Source organism: Leptodactylus fuscus, chromosome 3, assembly GCF_031893055.1.
Source record: "Leptodactylus fuscus isolate aLepFus1 chromosome 3, aLepFus1.hap2, whole genome shotgun sequence".
NCBI classification, from domain to species: domain Eukaryota; kingdom Metazoa; phylum Chordata; class Amphibia; order Anura; family Leptodactylidae; genus Leptodactylus; species Leptodactylus fuscus.
Genome location: NC_134267.1, coordinates 94,806,124 through 94,830,039, shown reverse-complemented (window position 1 = coordinate 94,830,039; position 23,916 = coordinate 94,806,124). Strand labels below are relative to the sequence as shown.

At 39.8% G+C, this 23,916-nt stretch overlaps 1 protein-coding gene across 8 annotated transcripts in view; it reads left to right on the top strand.

Moving 5' to 3' along the window:
• PTPRK (protein tyrosine phosphatase receptor type K) overlaps window positions 1-23,916 on the top strand; it is a 281,887-nt gene that overhangs the window by 177,382 nt on the left and 80,589 nt on the right. For all 8 annotated transcript variants that reach the window (XM_075267966.1, XM_075267965.1, XM_075267972.1 and 5 more), the window contains exons 9-13: window positions 955-1,064; window positions 1,572-1,773; window positions 4,045-4,150; window positions 11,632-11,905; window positions 18,141-18,177. In XM_075267966.1, coding sequence (XP_075124067.1) covers window positions 955-1,064; window positions 1,572-1,773; window positions 4,045-4,150; window positions 11,632-11,905; window positions 18,141-18,177 — 729 coding nt within the window. The remainder of the gene's footprint in view (window positions 1-954; window positions 1,065-1,571; window positions 1,774-4,044; window positions 4,151-11,631; window positions 11,906-18,140; window positions 18,178-23,916) is intronic.

Here is a 23,916-nt window from a genome sequence, read left to right as displayed (position 1 = left end):
ACAGAGCACATTACAGGGATTAGCAGCTTCTATCTGGTACGTAGGTAACTTCTGGAGAAAAACTGTAAATTCTTAAACAAATGAGACCGTTGGTGCACTGGGGGGTGCCTTCAGCCCTGCTAGCACTGTTCGTCATTCTCAAGTAGGGTGGGTGATGTCATAGCGGTGGGAAGATCAACTCTCGTTGCATGAGGTGGTGCAGGTGGGAGTTGATAGGGGTCTGAGTGTCAAGAGCAATGCTCCAGAGAGCTGAAGGCCCGCCTCCAGTGCACCAACTGCTTAACTTGCATGAGACTTCAAAATTTCTTCCAAGTCTGTGAAAGTGACCTATATAACAATGATGTAGTGTTTATCACTGTAGTGTGCTCTGTAATATGGTCATAGCGGATGACTATGCTTGCATTAGGCAATAGACTCCTTTTTAAACATTGACAAACATTGAAGTAATGATTTACTGTCTAATAAAGTCTTATTTTTAGTATCACACCGAAGTTCAGCTGGTCGCTAGCACAATGGGCTACACTAAGATATGCTTATAAGGCGAAGCCTTTTGACTTCACTGGAAGTTGCTAAGCGTCACTATATGTGATGTTCACGTAGTGTCTTTGAAGAGATTGGACATATTACTACTTGCTGGGAGTTACATCAAAGTAGGGATTGTTGGCTCTGTCTACCTCAGAAATTGCAGCTCCGCTGACTTCTTCAGTTACTGTGTCCTCTTGGGTTTAGTGTTCATACTTTGAAGTATCCTTATCAGATCTCTGTGTACTCTGTATCTTCTGACAACTTGGCTTTGTTTCTTATTTTCTCTTGGATAATTAAATTGCCCTTTTTTATTGCAATATCTAAGCACCTGGAATGAAAGAAATTGATATGCGCACATCATTAGTTATTACAGTGATATAATTATCAGAAAAGAGGTGAAGTAAAAAAATTGTAAATTTGTTTTTCCAGTACCTGGACAAGTTCCGTTTAGTTCGCTGAAGGGCACGCCATTTGAAGACAAGATCTTCTTGAATTGGAAGGAACCAACTGAGCCAAATGGCATTATCACTCAATATGAGGTACCACTGCATGCATCTGCTGAAATGTCATCTTAAAATAATAGCCGTAATTAATCATGTTGGGTTATACAGATTGTTGTTTGCAATTTCTTAGCAGCTTGAGGTTATTGGACCAGCATGAAGGGCAGAGTAGTGATGAGGAGAGAGAAGCCCTTGGACAGGTGCAAAGCCGTCTGTGCAACATATAGGAAAAATGCACAACATGGGGACAATCAGGACTTTTCTTCACGACCTGTTAATACAGTTTCATCATTACACCACAAAGTTTGCGGAGTCTATCTAGAAACAACATATTCAACCTGAATGAATTTTACTTGGTCTCCCAAGTCTGATATATATATATATATATATATATATATATATATATATATATATATATATAAATATTTTTATTTTTATTTTTTTTTTGGGGGGGGGGGATTTGGGGTTCAAATAGAATTTCAGAAGCCATAATGTGAAATGTGTATTTTCTCAACTTCTTTGGTGAATTACTTTTTATCTTGTCAGGTGAAATACAACAGTATACGGTCCTTTGACCCTGCAGTTCCTGTGGCAGGTCCTCCTCAGACTGTGACCAAACTTTGGAATAGCACGCACCATGTATTCTCTCAGCTTCACCCAGGCACTACATACCAGTTTCTTATAAGGGCTAGTACAATAAAAGGATTTGGACCAGCTACAGCCATTAATGTTACCACCAACATATCAGGTACTACAACATTTATTTTGATTTAAAAAAATATACCGTAACAATAGTGTTGATGCAATACAAAAGAATTTTTTATTTTTTTGTTGAGCAACAATGAATCCAAGAAATGTGCTGTTCACAACTGAGCCATGTTTCCAGTTTATAAGGGAAAAACCATGATACAGGACTGGATTTGTGGCACATATACCAACAGCATGCATGCTCCTCACACACAGTATAATGCCCTCTTAGTGCCCTCAAACATAGTGCTCTTTTGATGCCATGACATGAGGTAATGTCCCCTTTAAATCCTCCATGCATAGTATAATGCCTCCGCTCAGCCCCACACAGTACAAGACCCATGATGTGAGCAGTGAGTGTGCTTCTGAATTCTCATCATTCTTAGGACTATTCCATCATTCTCTACTTTAGTACTAATATCACTGTGGGATCGCTACTCAAGCTTTGTAAACACTTCACTGAGGGAGTAACTCTAAAACATAACTTTTAATAAATTTGAATAAAAGGATTCTAAAATATCAGTCCAACAAAAGTAGGTATATAGGGTCAGGTTGATTATTAGATAAGCCTATTGGATGAGCCGGCTAGTCAATTTACTCATCCGATCGGTACCCTGTCCTACCATACGGGACAGGGGAACTGCGGTTTTCACCGCACTTCATATATTAACTTAAAAAACTCCTCCTGATGAATTGTCCTGGCACAAGGACATAGAAACGCGTTGAGGGGAATTATGATAGAAGTGCAGGCAGGTTATCGGCATTGATTTTTAGCCTTATCGTAGGAGAGTAGCTGGGGAGCTGTTATGCCCAAGACCCTAGCTATACCTGCTAAACGAGTCAGAGCCTAAATTTTACTATACGGCTGGGACACTGTTTAACCCCTTATTGTTTACCATAGGGGTAGTGGTATATTGATGGTACAGGGATATGAGTAAATTGACTAGCCGGCTCATCCAATAGGCTTATCTAATAATCAACCTGACCCTATATACCTACTTTTGTTGGACTGATATTTTAGAATCCTTTTATTCAAATCTACTTTAGTACTAGCAAACACTACTGGGTGGTCCTGAGAGCAGTGAGTATTGAGAACCACCTCTCCACTCACTCCTGGGACCCACCAGTAACCAATTCCATCAGTAACCATCATCATTCAGGAGAGAACAGTGGTTGACTAGGGTCAGCAAGGGTGCAATATTGAACCATGAAACCTCCCCTTTATGTATGCCTCTGCTTATGGATCACTTTTTACATACTCTGTACCATTTGATGAAACTCTTGGGCTACACTACAGTCTCCATGTAAAATAATTCCAATTCCAGGCACAGGTACTATGATCTATACACAGAACTGCCATAACACTAAAACAACTGCCAGGTTCTTATTGTTGTTTTGAAGTAGGACAAATGGTCCAGTGTACTAATATAAGCCAAGCTAGAGAATAAGGTCAGAAAATCTTTAAACAGAGGATCTTGTGGGGGATTCCAAGTATTTAATGACTAGAGCCTTCCAACAATGGGACAAGTCATAGCAACTGATGACCCTCAGGTTCAAGAGCAACAAAACTGTTGTAGCACAAATTCCTAAAATAGTTATTTATGGCTATGATAGAAAGGAATGAGAAAACACAGCTGTAGACTAGTCGGTGTACCCATACTGACTGATGACCACAGTCAGAAGTGCCTTCAGTTGGCACATGAGCATCAAAACTGGACCAGGGAGCAATGGACTAGTCTGAATCATGTTTCTTGTGGACAGCTGGGCGATGACTTCCATGGGAAAAAGATATTAGATGGCAAGTTGGCAGAGGCAATGTAACGCTCTCGGCTATGTCCTTCAGGGAAATCTTGGGTGCTAAGATTCATATAGGTCTTTCTTTGATGCATACCATCTAACTAAGCGTTGATGGTCGACTGCCCCTTTTTATGGCAGTGCTATTCCCTAATGGCATTGATGTCACTGCTGCTTATTGCCAAACTGCAACTATTGTTTAGAAATATTTTAAGAAAGGTGACAAAGAAGAAAATGTGTTGACTTGGCCTCCAAAACTAGTCCGATCCAAGGAGGCCCTACAACTCACCTTACAGGACTTAAAGGAACTGCAAAGTGCCAGATGCTACAACACTTCTTCGGAGGACTTAATGTTGAGGCTGATCAGGATTGATGTATACTAGTTTGCATAATTGATTGTACTAAGTGAAACCCCTTGGCATGTTTGTCTTTACTCTTCATTCCTTGCCTTGAACACTTTTGTTTGATGTTTGCACAGCTCCTACATTACCTGACTATGAAGGTGTGGACGCATTTCTCAATGAAACTGCCACCACTATCACAGTTCTGCTTAGACCAGCACAGGCAAAAGGTGCTCCTATCAGGTATGTAAGACTATTATTATTTCATCTGGGTTATCTATTCATTTTGGTCATCTGGTTTATCTTAATATTAAACAGTTGAAATTAAATGTGAAACTTTGTTACTTTGCAAAAGCATATGTATAGCAGTAATACATGCTGAGTGTGGATAATCCAGTCTAGATGTATACAATGATCATATTTCCCTTCGCCTGCCGTTGCTGTTTTTGACAGTTCCGGTGGGCAGATTTTCTCTGGATGAAGGATTCTCCCTCTCTCTGTGCCAGGAGTTGGTAGCTAAATAGAAGGCTCATTACTGAAATCTGTAATTGTAGATGTGACAAGGTTTCCTGCAACTTTACAAGTCTGTGCTGTCTCTGTCAATTATGGGATTCATTTTCCTCCTCTGTGGTTTGAAGAAGCTCAGCTACATTGATTATTAAATTTTGATGCCTCTGGCTTGAAGCTGTGTGCAGCTGAATTAGACTTGTGCTTTGTATGTAGACAGAAGGAGCTACTTTGTTGTGTGTGTATGTGAGCTTCAGTAGTCATATTTCATTCAGCGCTATTACTTTCAGTGCTGGGGATTTGTGCATCTGTCATGGTAGTTTTAAGGATATCAGCACATTTTTATAAAGGCACACAACTCATCTTGTGCAAGTCAACTACATTACTCAGACAGCACCAGTGAAATTGCTGAAATGACTTGGTGGAAGTAATGGGGAGACGCACTTTAAAATGGCAGTCATGTAGTCTTTAATTATATTTATTGGGCTTTGTTTTCGCAACATTGCTTGTCTAAGGAAAAGTGTATATTGTCAGCATTAATACTCTATAATAAGCAGCATTCTGGGATTAATGACTTATTTTCAGTGAATAAGTGAATCTGTATGCTGGTGTACTCTAAACTGAAAGGGGCTCCATGAACCTGGTGCTTTTCACTTGCAGCAGACAGAACACTGCATCCATGTCTATGTAAAAGTGCTTGTTTACCTAAATGCATGTCCTATCTCACACACACAATTGACACTTGTGGTGGGAGATTGTACATGATGTGTATACAAATATAATTTTCTACAATTTTATATTGTGTTAATTGTCATATGAAAAGAACATTGTAAAAGAACAGTAAATGCAAGAAAATGTAAAAAAACAAAACATAAAAAAACAACCTTTTATTTTCATCCTGTTTTGTCACATATTACAAATTAAGACATAAATACAGAAATCTTCTGTCTCCCATTGCAGTCCAATCATATCTGTCTAAGGCATAAATGTCTTTAGTGGGAGAACCCATTTAAAGCTTTCCCCGAACACACCTCCCATCAGCCACCAGCTAAAGATGCAACTGATCTGAAGAAGATTATCCCTGCATTCTCTGCTGGATTTCTGCAAAGCTGTGTGTGTTAAAGGGATTATATCATTACAAAATGATGTTTTGAAGTAATGGCACGTTGGAATAGCCTTTAAAAAGGCTATTCTACTCCTACCTCTCTTGTGCTCCCCGTCACTTCTGTAAAAGTGTTCAGATGTGCCCATTAATCTCAGGGAGAACAGGGGGCGTTCCCCCTGTGCTTCAAGCACACTGGCATCATCAACTAATTGATGCCCTTTAATTCCTCATGTTCACTCCCCCGCAACTTCTCCTCACCTTCAGCTTTGCATAGACATCTGATGCTGTGCATTATACGGTTTAAATTTTGTAACAGACCACCACAAAATGGCCGACAGAGCTTGCACCATCGGCTCTGCCCAAACCCAAAGTGACAGAGTCGAATGCACATGTGCAGCATCAGATGCCAATGCAAGGCTAAAGACTAGGAGAAGCTGCAGAGGAAAGTGAACAGGAGGTACTAAGGGGCGCCGAGCAGTTGATGACACTGGTGTGCTCGGAGCACAGGGGAAACGTGAGATTAATGGGTATATCAGAAGTAACACTTTTTTACAGAAATGGAGGGGAGCACAAGAGAATGAGAGGTAGGAGTAGAATAGCTTTTCCAATGTGCTGTTACTAAAAAACTTAATTTTCTGATGTTAGACTCCCTGTAAAGGAATTCTCTTATTGGGGAAACGTGTTTTTAACTGAAGCCAAAGTTTGTCCAAAAAAAAAAAAAAATGTCATCATATGTAAATGATGTTCAGGGATCACAGGGGGCACACCATTGTCATCGCCAAGCCGCCCCACCCCAGCACTGCTTTTTCATGCCCCCTGCATCATCTTTTCATCTTGCATCTGCTTTTGCTCCGTTGGCTATTTTTCTGGATTACACTGGTGAAAGAAACTAAAGCAAAATGGCCAACTGAGCATGCTTAGCCAGCTCTGTCACTTCGAGTTTCAGCAGAGTGATTGAGCTATTGACCATTTTTCTTTAGTTTCTTACACCGGCATACCCCAGAAAAATGACAGACGGAGCAAGAAGTGGATGCAAGAGATGATTTAGGGGGTGTGAAAAAAGCCGCACAGGAGGTGAGTTTCTGCGGTGATGATGGTGTGCTCGGAGCACTGTGCTCCTTGAGCGTTATTTACATATGAGAATAATACGGTGTTTTGGACAAATGGCGGCAAAGAGAAGAAAAGTAAAGGTATGAGTAGAATAGACTTTATAAAGGCTATTCCAACATTGCTTTAGTTAAAAACACGTTTCTCCAATAACAGTATCTCTTCATGCAGCAGTTATTGCATGCTTGCCAACAGTCAGGACAACTGTTTTTTTTTTTTTTTTTTTTTTGGGGGGGGGGGGTCTAGATTCATATGTTCCTAGGGTTAGTGTACTTCCATATGATTGGCTGTCTGAATGCCCCCCCCACACGCACGCGCACACACACGTGCACACACACACACACACACACACACACACACACACACACACACACACACACACACACACACACACAAACACAAACACCGGTCACTGACAAGAGTAAACGTTGCCAGTGAATAAGCTACAAATGATAAAATATTTGTTTGAGGCTGATGGCGTGCATTGTTTATGTGAGCATAAAAATTATAATTTATACTGGTTGCTCATTCCTTGGTGTAAACAGAGGAGATGCTACCAGCATTAAATTAGGTGTAATTGGTTTTTATTGAGTTTTATAAGAAACAAAGCAAATGCACAACATAGAACACAGGAAGTGGTGTAAACAAGCTGGTGCGCTGGTGGACATGCGAGTCCAAAAACAGACAAGGTAAGAGAAAGGGGGAGGGGGGAAACAAAAAGACACCAGGGGGCACACAGACATCAAGGGAGGAGATGAGGGGTGGGTGGGAAGAGACCAGGGAGGATTATGAGAAAAGGTGAGAGAACTCTGATGACTCCTGAAACACCACCCACGGCCGCCAAAAGGAAGGAGTGGGCCCAATCAGCAGGAGACAGATGCAAGTCGCGGGCCTTTTCCCAGAGTCCAGCGTAGAGGGGAAGACCCGGGGTGGCAGCTGACAGTAGGATACCGTAGAGGAGAGAGAGGTTGCACATTGGGGGCTCAGCCCGGAGGAAGACTCCAGCACTAAATTAAAGGGGTTGGCCACTTTCAGAACAATATTGAGACAAATGTTATTGTTTGTATAATAATATAATAAGATATACCATTTCCCAATATACTTTCTGTATCAATTCCTCACAGTTTCCTACATCTCTGCTTGTTGTCTTGCATTCTCTTACTTCTAGTGGATAAAAGTCTAACCATGGTCATGTGATTTATGGTCATGTGATGAACTCACAGTAGCACAGCTCAGTACCAGGCAGATGTCTGATAACTGTGATGTGACTATAACCTGTGTGCCCATCACATGATCATAGTCAGACTTTTATCCACTAGAAGTAACAGAATGAATGACAACAAGCAGAGATCTAGAAAACTGTGAGGAATTAATACAGAAAGTATATTAGAAAATTGTACAACTTTTTATTATACAAACAACATTTGTGTGAAAATAAAACCAAATGAGCAATGATAAACTTGTTTTGTCATTGATTGATACGCCACATGGGCACATTGTCTGCCCAGTATAAAGGACCCTTCCATTTTGGAAAAGTCATTTGCCTTTCAATGAAGAACCAAACAAAATATGATCAGAAAGTTTGTTTTTTACAGTGTTTTGTAAAGCAGTGGACAATGCAGGTTATCTACCATCTGCTTCAAACATTTGCAAGGATCTTCTCTTCAGCAACTGTAAAGATGCAAGGCAGTCTATTTTAGTACAGTGGACAGATTTCTGTCCATCTGTGCTTGAATTACAAGATGTCAGTTAGAGTTTGGATCTGTATAGCTCTAAGCCAAGATAGCGAGGAAGCTGCAGCAAGGTCAGGAGGTGGGGATGCCTGTCAGCTCTTTCTGTCTCTAATGATATGACAACTGCAAATTGGAGCCTTAAGCAGAGCCCACAGCGAGTCATTATGGTCAATCTTGGGTTTGAGCCTCTCCATAATATCATTACAAAGGGAAATACTAACAAAAATTGTGAAGAAGGAAAAAAAACACTTGTGCTAAGAGCTTAAACTGCTGCGAGGCCTCCGTAAATGCCAGGTTGCTCTGCAACTCCTTGAATACTAAACAATTTCTAAATCCTGTTTTTGTTCTATCAAATTTTTGCCAGGAATGGACAAACTGCGATCCCTTTTTAGCAGAGCTATTGACTGTAAGCGTATTATTAGAATTAGTTTGACATGTCAAGAGTCCTATAGAAAAATGTTATATACCTATTTATAGGCTCCCATTGCAGAAGTTCCGGGACTCTCTAATTTTGAGTAAAGAGAATAAATGGGTTGTTTGGAAAGCTGAGAAATATGCCTGACTTATTCATATGAGGGGGAAAGAGAGAAAGTCAACACTCTGTTTTCACATTACCTACACAGTCTACACTACAAACAGTTGTTGGCACCAAAGTGGTGCAAAGTGAAAACTTTTTATTGATGTTTAACCACTAAAGAATTGGCAGTAACTTCACCACTTTGATCCATGAATCTTAAGCTGTCAGTTAGAAAGGTAACCTGCCAATTTTGTTTTCCTGGTGACATGACAGACTTATGAACCTGTCTAGAAAGTTATTAAAAAGAATATTTTTGTAGATTCTTGCTGATATCATCTCAGGTCCGACATGCATTTTCAGGGTTTTTTTTATGTTTCCATAAATATATATCACTACAAGATCTATCTCTTCACTAGCCAAACCAGTCTATTTTATTTCTTCTATCCCTTTATCACTTGGGTTGGACCTTATTTGCCCTAATATTTTATCTCTGTTAATGATTAAAAGGGTTTTTTTTATTGGTTTCTTTGTATACTCCTTTTTGACCTGTCCTTGCCTTACGATTCTTTACTTTTGTGTTGCAAAATTTAATAGAACCTAATGCAGAAGTGCAGAGCAGAAATGGATTGGGAACATTGTAATTAATTGAAGCTAATGAATTGCTATTTGCTGTGCTGTCTGTTAATATAATGAATATTCTGTGGATTTCTGAGTCTATATCGGGTTCATTATTTAGCATAGATAATTTTCTGAGAATTTAAATAACGTATAAAGTACTCAGTTTAAAGGGGTACTCCCACGTCGCATACTTACCCGTCTTCGTTCCTCTAAAATCTTCTGTCTTCCGGCTTTGTCTCGTCATTGGTGGGCGGGGTCACATATGCAAAGCCAAGCGGCGAGATGCCGCCGGCCCTGCGTGCGCGCTCATACACCAGTCTACCCTTCACAATGCAAATACAGACCCGACACCCTGCGGGTCTGTATTTGCATTGTGAAGGCTAGACTGGTGTATGAGCGCGCATGCAGAGTCGGCGACATCTCGCCGCTTGGCTTTGCATATGTGACCCCGGAGCAGAACAGCATCGCTTCTGCCGCTGCTGTCTTCATGCAGGGCAGAAGCATAGCGATGTGCCTGTGCCGGCGTCTAACAGTCCCCAGCATCCGCCTATTACGGCGGATGCCGGGGAGTGTTAGACGCCGGCACAAGTGAAGCCAGCAACATCGCTATGCTTCTGCCCTGCATGAAGACAGCAGCAGAAGCGATGCTGCTATTCCGGGGCAGGGGGGCGGAGGAGCGGAATAACAGCATCGCTTCTGCCGCTGCTGTCTTCATGCAGGGCAGAAGCATAGCGATGTTGCTGGCTTCACATGTTCCCCAAAGGGTAAACTACCCCCCCCCCCTCCAGGCTCGCTCCCGTGCACTTAGCCCCTCCTCCCTCCCTCTGAGAGCAGGCAGATACATCACTTGACTCAGGAGCAGCTAGGTCAGGGCTGTCGCCACAAAAAAATGAATAAAGTGAGATAGTGGCCAAACAAAGCAGTTTTGCTGAAGCATTGTATTTAGGAAAAGTCTTACATTCACATTAATAAGCATTATAGATAGGATCCTTGTGACGGGACAACCCCTTTAAGTTGCATTGGTGTATGAATGTTGGATGATTCCAAAAATCTCACAAATGTGAGGACAGTGCCAGTTCTTTCAGGTAGGACATGTGTAGACACACAATATGGCTCTCGGCAGCATATTTTATGGGCATGCTTGTAGTTGCCCAGACCAAGAACGAGATATTTAAAGTATTAATAATGTTTGATATCCTTTGGATAGTAATTTAGTGAATTTCCATGTGATGAGAGGTAGTGAGTCAGTGACTTACTGGAGGAATGATGGGATTTCCATCATTGGCATTATTTAGCATTTTCATAAAGCTTAAAGAGGAATTCTACCATCTGATAACATTTTACAGTTGAAATGTTATTAAAAAGATTTATAAATTTGCCTCGTTTTCAAGCCGTTTTCCATGTTGATATTTTTATTGATTTAGGATTTGATTTTGTCAGTTGACAACAGTTGACCACCGTTCGCACAGGCACTTGCCACTGTCCTTTTGGTAACATGAATTTCTGAATATAGCTTTGTCTATACCAACAATAAAGCATCACACATTTAAGAGTGTTAAGATAAGTAATACAAATGTATTAACTTTAGTTTTAAAAGTTAACTTAAGTTTTATTGAGAACAAGAACCTAGTTAAGTAGTTTAGTAAATGTTTGCAAATTGCATGTTAAAGTTGCATCTATTTTATCAATCTGCTTGTGAGGGCATGGGATGAGAAAGGATAAGGAGGGACAATCAATGGAAGAGTAGAGAAAATAAGAGAAGCAAAAGACCAGGTGTGAACAAGGTTAAAATTCTGACCATGACCATAAATCACATGACCATGGTCAGACTTTTATCCACTAGAAGTAACAGAATGAATGACAGCAAGCAGAGATCTAGAAAACCATGAGGAATTTATACAGAAAGTATATTGGAAAATTGTACAACTTTTTATTATACAAATCATAACATGAAAGTGGCCAATCCCTTTAAGGATGATAGGATGATTTATTTATTTTATAGAAAATCCTAGTCTAACATTTTCACTTTGTTGGTTATCTTGATGTTTTTGGAAGAATTATCCTATTGTAATCTTTAAACAAACATGAAAATAAGCTGCTTTATTGTAGTAAAGATGTAATTTTTTATTTTTTCTAGTGCATACCAGGTTGTAGTAGAAGAGTTACATCCCCATCGGACTAGGAGAGAGACTGGAGGGATGGAATGCTATCAGGTTCCAGTTGCTTATAGCAATGCTGGCAATGGTGGTTCCCCATACTACTATGCTGCTGAATTGCCTCCTTCCAACCTTCCCGAAGCTGCTCCATTTACTGTTGGTGACAACAGAACTTATCAGGGATTCTGGAACCCACCTCTAGCTCCACGTAAAGGCTATAACATCTATTTTCAGGCTGTCAGCAGTGTTGAGAAGGTAAGTTTTTATGATGAATTTGCACATTGCTATATGATCTACTTCTGCAGTCTTTTGTTATGTTTTCAGAATGCTTACAAAAGTTACATAATTCAGTTAACTAAAAGCAGCCATGGAATATGTATATATAAATATCTCATTGTTTACATGGCCTCAAAATGTTTGTGTTCTGTTTAGGTGTTTTGTTGTTGTTGTTTTTTGAAGATACCAACTTAAACAAGAAAACATTTTCCAAAGTAAATTATTTACTACTTCTTACTGCCAAGATGTGTTCTGGCATACTCCGTAAACTAATTTAGAAAACACATCTTCCAACACGGATTCAGAGCAAAACTACAACTATACTACTTTATTTTTAAGTTCTTACCTTTTTAATGCTTCCTCTTCTATTTGATTTTCCATTTAAGTTAAATTTTGGATTTAACTTAAGTTGCAATTCCCATAGATTAGTATACATAGTGAAAAAAGACCTAGTTCTATCAAGTTCAACCTTTTTATACTTATAAATCCATGTTGATTCAGAGGAAGGCAAAAACCAGTCTGTTACCGCAGACTCAATTTACCATTAAAGGGGCTCTATCATTGGGAAAAGTCAATTTTAACTAGGCATATACTTGCATAGTCTTTAGAAAGGCTGTACCTTTTGTATGTACATCACCTTACTAGTTTTTGAATGAGCCCCTTTTATTCATATGCTAATTAGCCTCCAGCGAACACCGGAAGTCTCAGTGAGCACTGTCTGCTGTGTGTGAGAGCATGGAGATGAGTCATCATCAGCAGCAGCCTGTGCTGTACACTCAGAAGAGAGGGTGCTCACTGAGACTTCACACTGGGGGCTAATTAGCATATGAATAAAAACGGGCTCATTCAAAAACTACTGAGGCGATTTACATATATGTATGTGTGGAATAGCCTTTCTAAAGGCTATGCAAGTATATGCTTAGTTAAAAATGACTTTTCTGAATGATAGAGTCCCTTTAAGAGGAGGGACGGAGGAGCGGAATAGCATCGCCGCTGCTGCTGCTGGCTTCATGCAGGGCAGGGCAGCGATGTCTCAGGCCCCGGCACCTGTGCCAGCGTCTATCCCTCACCGGCATCCGCCTCTCTAGTACAGCGGATGCCGGGTCAGTATCGGTGGCCCCTTCTCCCCCGGGGCCGGTCCCCACCGGCCCCGTACCTGTAAAGTTGCAGGCCGGCTCCTGCGCGGCGATATCGCAGGAGCCGACCTGTTCGGGTGACACCCGGGAGCCTAATGAGGCTCCCAGGCCTGTCACTGCTATATATTAGTATTGCGGCTGGGTCTATGACCAGCCGTAATACTAATAGACAGAATGTCCCATAGACGGCAATACAGTTGTATTGCCGTCTATGGGACTTGCAATCAAGTGACCGCAGGTTCAAGCCCCCGGGGGGGAATAAAATAGTAAAAAAAAAAAAAAAAAAAAAAAAAAAAGCTTTAAAAATATACAATAAAAATATGAAATAAATAAAAGTTCTAAATCACCTCCTGTCCCTAGAATATATATATAAAAGTAGAAAATCATATATCATAAACCACCGGGTTTTTTTTCAATACAAGGTGATCTAAGCAATAGATATTCCCCAAAATGGTAAACTAAAAAGTACTTCTGGCCCGCAAAAAAAAACACTCTATGCGTCCCCGTACAGCTGCAGGGTCACCTGTCAATGTGGCCTTGCAGCTGTTGCAAAACTACAACTCCCATATATTAAATATTTTACCATTTTTTGCTTCAAATATTTTTTTCGTATTTTCCTCCTCTAAAACCTGAGTGCGTCTTATAGTCCGAAAAATACGGTAATCTTTTGCATTGGGTTTTATAAAGAAAATTTGCATAGTTATATCAAGACAGCATATCCTTCCTGAGTCTTCTCTTTTCTTTAGAGTAAATGTAGTTTTGGTAGCCTGTCTTCCCAAGTGAGAGCTTCCATGCGGCATGTTTAATTTTCTTTCTTTGAGCTCCCTCCATCTCCCTGATATTTTTATACATGTATACAAGATTTGAGTAAGTTGTTGAACATTTGTGGACTATAAAGCACTCCTATCTATAGTTTGTCAACAGAATTATGTTGAAAAGAAGTTCCAGTGTTATGCCTATATCATTGTAAGTGCATTTCAGGGAGCGGAGACCACTGTGTATTACATACATGTTTTCTGGGCTTTGTCCAACCACTGGATTGTACTTTTAGCAGATAGTCCATTGACAAACAGCCAAGTGTTGACATATTGGCTGTTTGAAGCTGGCTCTAGAAGTAAAACTCCTCAATTACCACCTTTTGGATGTTCTCTGAAGCCTTTATTAAAGATAAAAGTGCACCTAATGTTCAGACCAAAACCACATGATCATAAATGACTGTCAGTGAGAGAGTCCTTCAATTTTAGATAGGTGAAGGTTCCATTGTTAGGGTTCTCGCCTGGTCATACACCTAATCGTATTGTTTACATGTAAAACTCCAGAAGTTGGACAATGCCAACATGGCTGCACGTCATTGGGCAGGAGCATGGATGAAGGACAGCCAAGGCAGAATTTCGGTTGCACATGCAAAAGGGGAACTTAAAAGGTGGAAATAGTGACTTTCGAAGGCAATCGTAGCATAATGCCCAAAGGCAATGGAGTATATATGGACCGACAGAAACAGCAGTCTCTATAGAGAGAGAGCCTGAAGGGCCAGATAGAATGAAAATGGCACACACATAAAAAAGGAGGGATGTATGGTTGTATACAATATATTAGCAAAAAGAAAAATGAAAAATAGGAGGGAAAGGGACAGAACATTAGGCAAGAAAGGAAGTGAGGGTTAAAAGAAAAGGGGGGTAAGAAGGGGATACGGAAAGAAAAGGAGTGAGAAGGTGGAAGTAGGGGGCGGGGTAGAGGGAATACTAACTCAGATACTATGACAGGCCATAGCCCTGTCTCTCAGTTCTTGAGGAAGGCTATTCTGTTGCCACCTCTCCCCTGATTCTCTATGAGACATACTATTACCCATATTATGGAAATGCTGTGGTAGTGGTAAAAACTATTATTTTTCACAGTGAATAATAGATTTGGGATGAGAAATGCAGTCTTGTATATGTTGGGTGGTTTTCCCAAGACTGCATGGACATTTAATAAGGTAGACCAGAAACGTAGACTCTCATGCAAAATAATCCTCTTTTAATAACCTTATAATAACCTTCTTTCCAGTTCATGGATGGCAGAAATGGTCGCTCCTGATAATGGAGTATCATTGAATACAATGTAGACAGGGATACAAATCCCATTTTGGAGTAGTCAGAAAAGTCTGTCTCAATAGTCTTTGAAAGACTGCCAATATCTGCTCTAAGTGCACATGAATGTTCTTATCACTTTTGTAGCAAGTGGTGGATTGTTGAACTCCTCGACATTGGGATAGGTTTTATGTAATAATTACCAGTGAGTTTTTTGTTTTTAACTATTTGCGTAATTTTAGGACTGAATGGATGGCACTGATGTGAAAGTGGGAGTTGATTCTGCTCCTTGGATAGTGATCATTATCTACTCCTATTCTGTGAAATAGCAAGAGTATTTTTAGGTTAAGCCCCTCTGTCTGAGGCAAACTTTTTCAGTTGGTGGGTTTGGAATTGAGATATTTGTGAAATGCTTAAATAATATCCTTGGCCCCTCCCATATGTGGAAGATATCCCCAATATACCTCTGCCATTTTTTGGCATGGTGGAGAAACAAGGTATTGGGATACATAAAGTCCTCTACAAACACTGCCATAAATATATTTGCATATGGAGTGGCCATATTCGACCCCATGACTGTCCCTTGTTTCTATAGATATAGTTGATCTCCAAAAAGAAAGTAGTACTCCATTAGAACAACCTTCAAAAGTTCTAAGCATAGAGACGTTGCTTGTTGAGGGTTAAAAATTGCTAACTAACGTTATGAGTGCTGCAGGGGTTTCCTATTCAGTACCCACAACTGCTGCTATCAGTAATAGGCCAAGTGAGCAGAGCATGGGGGCCATCTTAAAGGGGTTGTACAGGATAACCATTGTTTAAATTAGGCCAGTGAAGGTGAAAAAAAAAAATAAATCCATCTTCGCCTCGGTGCCCTAGTGTTGGTCTGGTCCTTTTGCTCCAATGTTTTCTTTCCACAGATGTCACATTGATGTTGTTGTTTGTTTGTTTTTTCATCTTTCCTGGCCTAATGTATTTATGAAAATTTTATCCTGGACAATTTCTTTAAAGGGATTCTACCATTAACAATTTTTTTTTTTTTTTTGTGGATAAGACGTCGGAATAGCCTTTAGAAAGGCTATTTGCTTCTTACCTTTAGACGTGGTCTCCGCTGCGCCGTTCCTTAGAAATACTGGTTTTTACCGGTATGCAAATGAGTTCTCTCGCAGCAATGGCGGTGGGCCCCAGCACTCAGACAGCGATGGGGGCATCCCCACCGCTTCCAGAGAAGTGTCTCCAGCGCCGCCTCCTCCTTCGTCCGCAGCATCATCTTCAATGTCTTCTTCCGGCGCAGGCTCGTAACTTCTAGGCCTTGGGCAGAGCAGATTGCGCAGACGCACAGGCCATGGGAAAATGGCCGTCTGCACTGTATTGTTAGCGGCCATTTTCCCATGGCCTTTGCGCCTGCGCAGTCTGCTCTGCTCAAGGTCCGAGGCCTAGAAGTTACGAGCTTGCGCTGGAAGAAGACATTGAAGATGACGCTGCGGACGAAGAAGGCGGCTTTGCCCGAGGCCTACAAGTTTGAAGCCACCGCTGAAAGAAGACGCAAAGAGATCCTGTTCGTGAAGAAGTTGGAAGCGGCGCTAGACAGTTCTTAAGGCTATTCCTACGTGTTAGGGACAAAAAATTGAGTTTTAATGGTAGGGTCCCTTTAAGGATATAACATCACATTTGAAAAACCAGATAAACACCTTAAATTGCTGCAGAGGAAACACCAGGAACTTTTTGCACATATATTTGTATATCTGTTGTGGAAGTATTTGCACTATGTAAACTTATCAGTGAGGTCTAATTGTTTGGTTTTGTTTCCTTTTCAAGAAAGATATAAAATATTGAGAAGTATTTGTTCCCTGTAGTGTGCACTTGTAGTTATTACATTATGTGCTTGTTTTCATGCATACTTGCTTGCTGGCTCTCGTGAAAAGTCAAAGGGGGTGGAGGAAACAAGCAGTGGGCTTAAATGTTAGAAAAGCTGCAAGACTGAAGCCAAAGCTGCTATCTTTGAATGATTTCCTTGTTTAAAGTGAATAAGAGAAAAGCACAGCACGAAGTGCAATAACACAAGATGCTTTAAAATCCAATTTGAGAATCTTCCTCTAGATAAGTAGAGTTCTCCTGGAGATCGCTGTGTCCTTGTTATAGAGTCACCATGCCAGGTGCCTGGGGATTAGTGGAAATTGCAGAGATGTGCAGTAAGATTGATGGCTAGGATCTGTACCTGGATGTTTATAACCAAATAGAAATTGAAGTTTTTTTTTATTTATTTTTTATTCCTGTTTCTGTTTAGGGTCTTGAGATCTGTGAAATGATTACTTTGCTACACTCTTTGGTTGGCCTGTTTGTAATAGAGGTCAAACTGTAGATGTAAATGATTATGCGACCGCATGCTGCTGCTTAAACAGTTCTCACTAGATGCGGATTATTTCGAGTCAAATCACAACTTTCCAGTTTCTAAGATAAAAAATGTCATTCCTTCATGATCAACATGCCTAAAATGTGCCATTAGTGTATCCTTTGTCAAAAATTAAAGTGCCCTACCATCCTTTATAGTCTCTTATTGCTTCTATTCTAATAATTGTATCTCTACCACCATACTGTAGGTTACTGTACATGCATATCCATATAGATATTTTTGTTAGATAATGTTTCTGGCAGTAGCTTTCTCCCCTCTCCCAGTCTGGTAAACCTGCAATGATCCGGCAGGATAGCAGTTGGGTGAATTGGTGTTTGGCCAAAATATATCTGAACTATGTATGTCCACCCCTGATGTTTACCTCTAGAAGAGTCATGCGGTTCTTTGAATGGATTTTCCATTACCCTCAGTGATGTACAGTGATTATTTGTTACCACCTGGTGTATATGGAGGTATTAAGCATTAAAGACATATCCACTTAGTATGCATTGACTGTCTGTAGTGTGCATACACCATTATATATTGAAATGTGTTTTTTTTTCTCCAGTATTTCATATTAAAAAAAATACATAGTGATTCTTTGTTTTGTCTTCCATTAGGAAACAAAGACACAGTGTGTGCGAATTGCAACGAAAGGTAAGGATATGCTGCCTGCTTCTTAGTAGCTATGTTTGGTGTTTTGCATTGTCTTTACAATGTAGGCTGTAAGCAGTTGGATTCTATTTGTTACTATCTTACTTTGATGGTGTCACCGTTTTCATTGTGGGAAGGAGACAGATTTTAGGAGAGATGATAAATTTATCTCTGAATTGTTCTGCTCTGCAGGGTCCTGTTCTTGGAAACCGCTGGAGAATTAGTAAACTGTTGGCAGCTTTACTTACAGATAACATCCTGCTTTTTTCTGTGTTTATAGTAAACAAATTGGCTTTTCAGGGTCTGAATTTTTTTTTTTTTTAATCTGTATTCTAAAATTAAAAGCTTTATTTTTAGCTGTTTATTGTTACATAAATAAGCAAGATAACTTCTAACATAATAACATATACATTATAATTTTTGTGTTATTATGCCATCAGTATTCCTGCCTTCATTCAAAACATTTACTGGCTACCCTTCTAATCATACAGAGGTTCGTTATTTTAGAATCCTGCATAAGGGCTGCTGGCCAGCACAACGGCATGGACCAAGCAACTGCTTGTGTTCCTTCCTCTTTTCTACATCAGATACAACATTCCTACAACAATTAGTGAGTCTACAACCTCCACACACACATTCAACAAATACCAACACATTTTAGGGCACTTTACAGTGATTTGCTTTTAAAGAGGTTTTATTCATAAAAATTTAAACAGTTAGTCATGACTTTGCAATTGTGGTCCATTTGTCAGTACAAGTATAGGACTTATCTCTCGTATCATCAGCTGTTGATGAGAATCCACGTATAGGAACACCCATGGGTAATAATTGCTCCCGTTTGTACCATAATTAATTTATAAAATCATTCCCATCATTGCACACATGAACACATCCTTCTATATATGTCCCTTTTAGGGATCAGCAACTTGATGATTGTATTAGATAAAGTCTTCAAAAATCTAGAAGACGGTTACTCGGTTACTTTTAATATAGGTTCACTGACCTGGGTCTCCCATTTGAGCTGAACAGTAGCCGCACTTGTCCAGTATTTGCATATGTTAAGATGTGCTTCTCACCCTGCCAAGTCCATCCTGTGTCCCTTTTGACCCCACCCAGTCCTTTTGTGCCTCCATACAGTAAAAGTGTAACATACACTGATGAATTCTTCTTAGTGTCCACATACATTATAATGCCCTCTTAGCACCCCTGCACAGAACAATGACCACTTAGGGACCCCATACAATATTATGATCCCCTTAGTTCTCTTCACTCATGGCCTTGACATGATATAGTGTCCTGTTGGTGTAAATATAATAACAAATATCTCCTAATCTCTGCTGTGTTTGCAGGAAAGCAGGAATAGGTAAGCAGGGGACCACATAGCTTGTTGCCTAGGTCGAGGTTCATTTCAGGTTTTCAACTATAAATTATTCATTTCATTGAACAAGTAGTCCAAAGAAATTTTTAAAGAGATTCGATCATTACAATCAAATTTTTTTCTCAATTACACGCCGAAATTGCCTTAAGAAAGGCTATTCTTCTCCTATCTTTAGATGCCTTCTCCGTGCCATCATTCGGTAGAAATCCTGGTTTTCGTCTGTATGCAAATGAGTTCTCTCGCAGCACTGGGGGTGTCCCCAGCGCTCAAACAGAATTGGGGATGTCCCCAATGCTGTGAGAGAAATCTCCAGTGCCGGCTCCATCTTCTTCAGGAAGGGCCTTTCTCCCTGCGTCGTCTTACGTCCTGGGTTTCAATCTTCTAGGCATGCGCAGTCTTCTCTGCCATCAGGCCTTGAGCAGTGCTGACTGTGCATGCCCGGCAATCACAAGAAAATGGCCAATTACACAGTAAGCTATGTAAGCAGCCATTTTCTGGTGGCCGAATGCACAGCAAGCTGGGGTAACTGGGACTGCGACTTGTATATTAAAAATGACTAGAATATTGGAAAAGGTCTGACCTCACTTTTTCAATGGGAGCTGCCACCTGGTGATAAAATATGTTCAGTGTTGGACGTGGGATATATGCTAGCAAACTTCTCAAATTATGTATCAGTATTAAGGCAGAATGTTATAGAATAGCAGTGAGCATTAAATGGTCACTACTTTATTCAATAAATTTACATAAATATATAGTACAATTGAATATAAGAAACTTTGTAACATATTTTATCGAAGAAAAATGCTTTGTTCTTCTTGTAAACTAACTCTGTGCAGTATATAGCAGCTGGCCTTCACTTACAAGCTCAGACAGGACTACCAACACTGCTAAAAAGTCCAGAATATTTGTAAAAGTTATGTAATGACCATAAATAGTGCTAGTCTTCCTGTACATACTGTTCTTTTCATTTATGCCACATTTGTTGAAAGGTGAACTATGCTTTAACTCTATAAACAATGGGTACCTCTGTTTAATCTCTCAGTGGGGGATGAAGCAGGTATTAAGATTAACTGTCAAACCCCATGATGTCCGTATGTGTCTCTGAGTATATATAGCTGTCACAAGTATCCTGATGTATTATTTTTCTTGCTTAAGCCTTTACGGCACACAGAAGAGATGCAAATTTCATGGAGTCCTTTAGATGATCTCTAACCCTTCCTGTAGCTGGTGTCGTTCATCATTAATCAAAGAAGAGTCTGGGTCAGGAACTCGCTTCAACATTTAATAGATCCTTTATCATTAAAATAATTTCTCATAAAAGATTAGATGAATTCATCTTTGTCATGTTACCATAGGAATAATGAGTAGGTTGATATTTAATTACCCTTCTTACCTTTAATAGTGTACAGAGTTATCACCTTCACTAGGGAGAAATACCAGCTATCCTTTTATTATGGACTCTCTTAATGGTCCCGGTGACATTCTTGGCTGGTTTAGGACACACTTGTCATATAAAATAGTTGAGAAGGATTTCAAGGGTCAGTCTGGCAGTTAACTCCATCCTACATCTCTTCTATGTAGCACTCTGTATTGTATATAACTAAATATTGAGCCCATTACTCACTACCTTTTATATGTTTGCCTATTATTCTATCTTTGGTTATTAGAATTGGCTTAAAATCCTTATACATTGTCCATCCATATCTTGTATCATCTAGGTTATTATACTACATATAGTCTCCTACGGTGTCATTTACTCTGCAGGGATAGTATAATGGGAAAAAAAATAATCCAGGAGTTCTGAATCGCATGTAATAATATCTGTCTTGGCAAGAAAATGCTGTATGCATAGCTGTCCTGAAAATACAAGTGTGGTGCTTCTTGCTAAGAGGATATTTCAAAGCATTGGTCCTTGGAAAGCGCTATTGCGTAACTAAATCAGCACTAAAACAAGACGGGCCCTTCTTCTGTCTTTGGTGCTTATAGTGGTTTATGGTTAACTCCATCTGTGCTGTGTCTCCTTAGTAGATCATGTTAAGTACATTCTTAAAAGTGGCTTTATATGTGTTATGTGATCAGGCAATTTTCTAAATGTATTCCAGCATTTCTATTAGGCCACTGTTATAGCAGTAGTCTCTTGCAAAGGCCGCCATTGGACATACCATATGAAAACAGCAGCAATAAAGTTTCCTATGACTGTGAGCAATGTCTTATGTTAAATGGACATTAATAGCAGATCCTATACACTGTGACACTATTTCATATTTGTAATGATGATCCAAATCTGCCTAAAACCTAACTTTTTTTTTAATCTGAATATCATGAAACATCGTGAATATAGAATAGTTAATAGGTTATATTGTAAAATAGTTTATATGATTGGGTAAAGACACAAGGCCATGAAGTCCAACCTGTAAACCTGCTAAGTTGATCCTGAGGAAGGCAAAAAAAAAAACCTATGAGGCCAACACCAATTGTCCAATAAGAGGAAAAGATTACTAACTCCAAATCTGGCAGTTGTACTATATCCCTGGATCAATATACTGTCCCAGAAATTTCTAGTTCCCACAACCTGTGATCTTCTTACTTTCAAGAAATCCAGGCCCCTCTTGAACTTTACCAGCCATTACTACATCATTTGGAAGTGAGTCCTATAGTCTCACCACTCTTACTGTAAAAAAAAAAAACCTACCTTTGCCAAAAATGTTTTCTTCTAAACCTAGAAGGCCTGGTTACACTGGTGACTGTGACCTAATTAGAGTATATACCATTAACAATAGCCGTCTGTTTCCCATCTGTGAGCCAGTTGTTATCTCCATTATAAATCTTTTCCCCTAGTCCTAATATTCTCATTTTATGTGGTAGGTTGTAAGCCCTTGTGTGCAGTGGTCTGTCTTCCATTTGTACCAGTTGGTCACTGTAAGTCTGTTGTTAGTCTTGGGTTTTGTATGTAAAGCACCATGGAATCAATGGTGGTCTAAAATAAATACGTTATCAAATTCCTTTGATAACTACAAAAACACTTGTACAGCTTCCCCTTTGTTCAGTCTAAAACTTCCAATCTTATAAGAGCTGATTTAAGTTGGTTCTGTCTAAGAACCCATGTTCCAGGGTAGCATCTCATCTAAGAAACCCTTCAAATAATATTCCCACAACAGAGGTTAAACTTTTAGGCTCCTGTTTCACTTGTAAACCCCTTTTTGCTATGCACCAATCTATGTGGAACAGACAGGGTCATTACTGAATACTTAAATGTTAGTTGTAATTCGCTGGTCACATGATCGGAACTAGCACCAGTCCCCTGTTTTGCTGTGTTGCCTCCCTCCTCTATCTTTTTCTTTACTATAGTCTGCCAGCTAACTAACTGTGAAAATGAGAGAGGAGGGGGGGCTTGGCTCCAACATGAAAAAGGAGGAAGCAAAAGAAAATAACCTGGACAACCACTTTCAATAGATCTGCCTTTTCCTCCACCATTATACCCAGATTACCATTTTGAGATGGCCCACATTGTCACTTGTTGGATAAATTGGATTATTTTTACTTGCCAATTTCTCTACCTTGATGAGCTTTTTTTTTTTTTTCTATCTTTTACATAGCTTATTTTTTTCTTTATAGTTTAAAGGGGCTCTATCATTGGGGAAAGTCATTTTTAGCTAAGCACATACTTGCATAGTCTTTAGAAAGGCCATTCCACACTTACCTTTTGTATGTAAATTGCCTCAGTAGTTTTTGAGTAAGGAGATACAAGCAATTACAAGATGGGCTGCGCTAATAGGAGTTTGGTGTACAATTCGTTTGTGTCCTTTAAAAACTTTATAAACCTCACATAAACTTGCTTTTGTGCTCTTTTTGGGGGGCGTAGTCAAGTGTTAGATCACCGGCTGTATAGGGCAGCGTCGAAAAAGTATAAGAATTATAACTGGGGGATATACCCTCAGATTGAACAACCGACTTTGCGCTCCTCGTGGTGGAATGAGATACTGATATTGGTATTGTTAAACAGTGGTTTATTATCACTGTTTAACAATACCAATATCAGTATCTCATTCCACCATGAGGAGCGTGAAGTCGGTTGTTCAATCTGAGGGTATATCCCCCAGTTATAATTCTTATAGTTTTTGAATAAGTAAATTTTTATTCATATACTAATTGGCCGTCTTCGTGCACCTTCTCTGCTATTTTCTATGTGTGAGAGCAGAGAGGCTGCTGTGCTGATGACTCCTCTCCCTGCTCTCATACACATAGGAGAGAATTGCAGAGAGTGCACACAGACACTTCTGGAGGTGCGCAGTGGAGGCTAATTAGGATATGAATAAAAACGGACTTCTTCAAAAACTACTGAGGCAATTTACATACAATAGCTA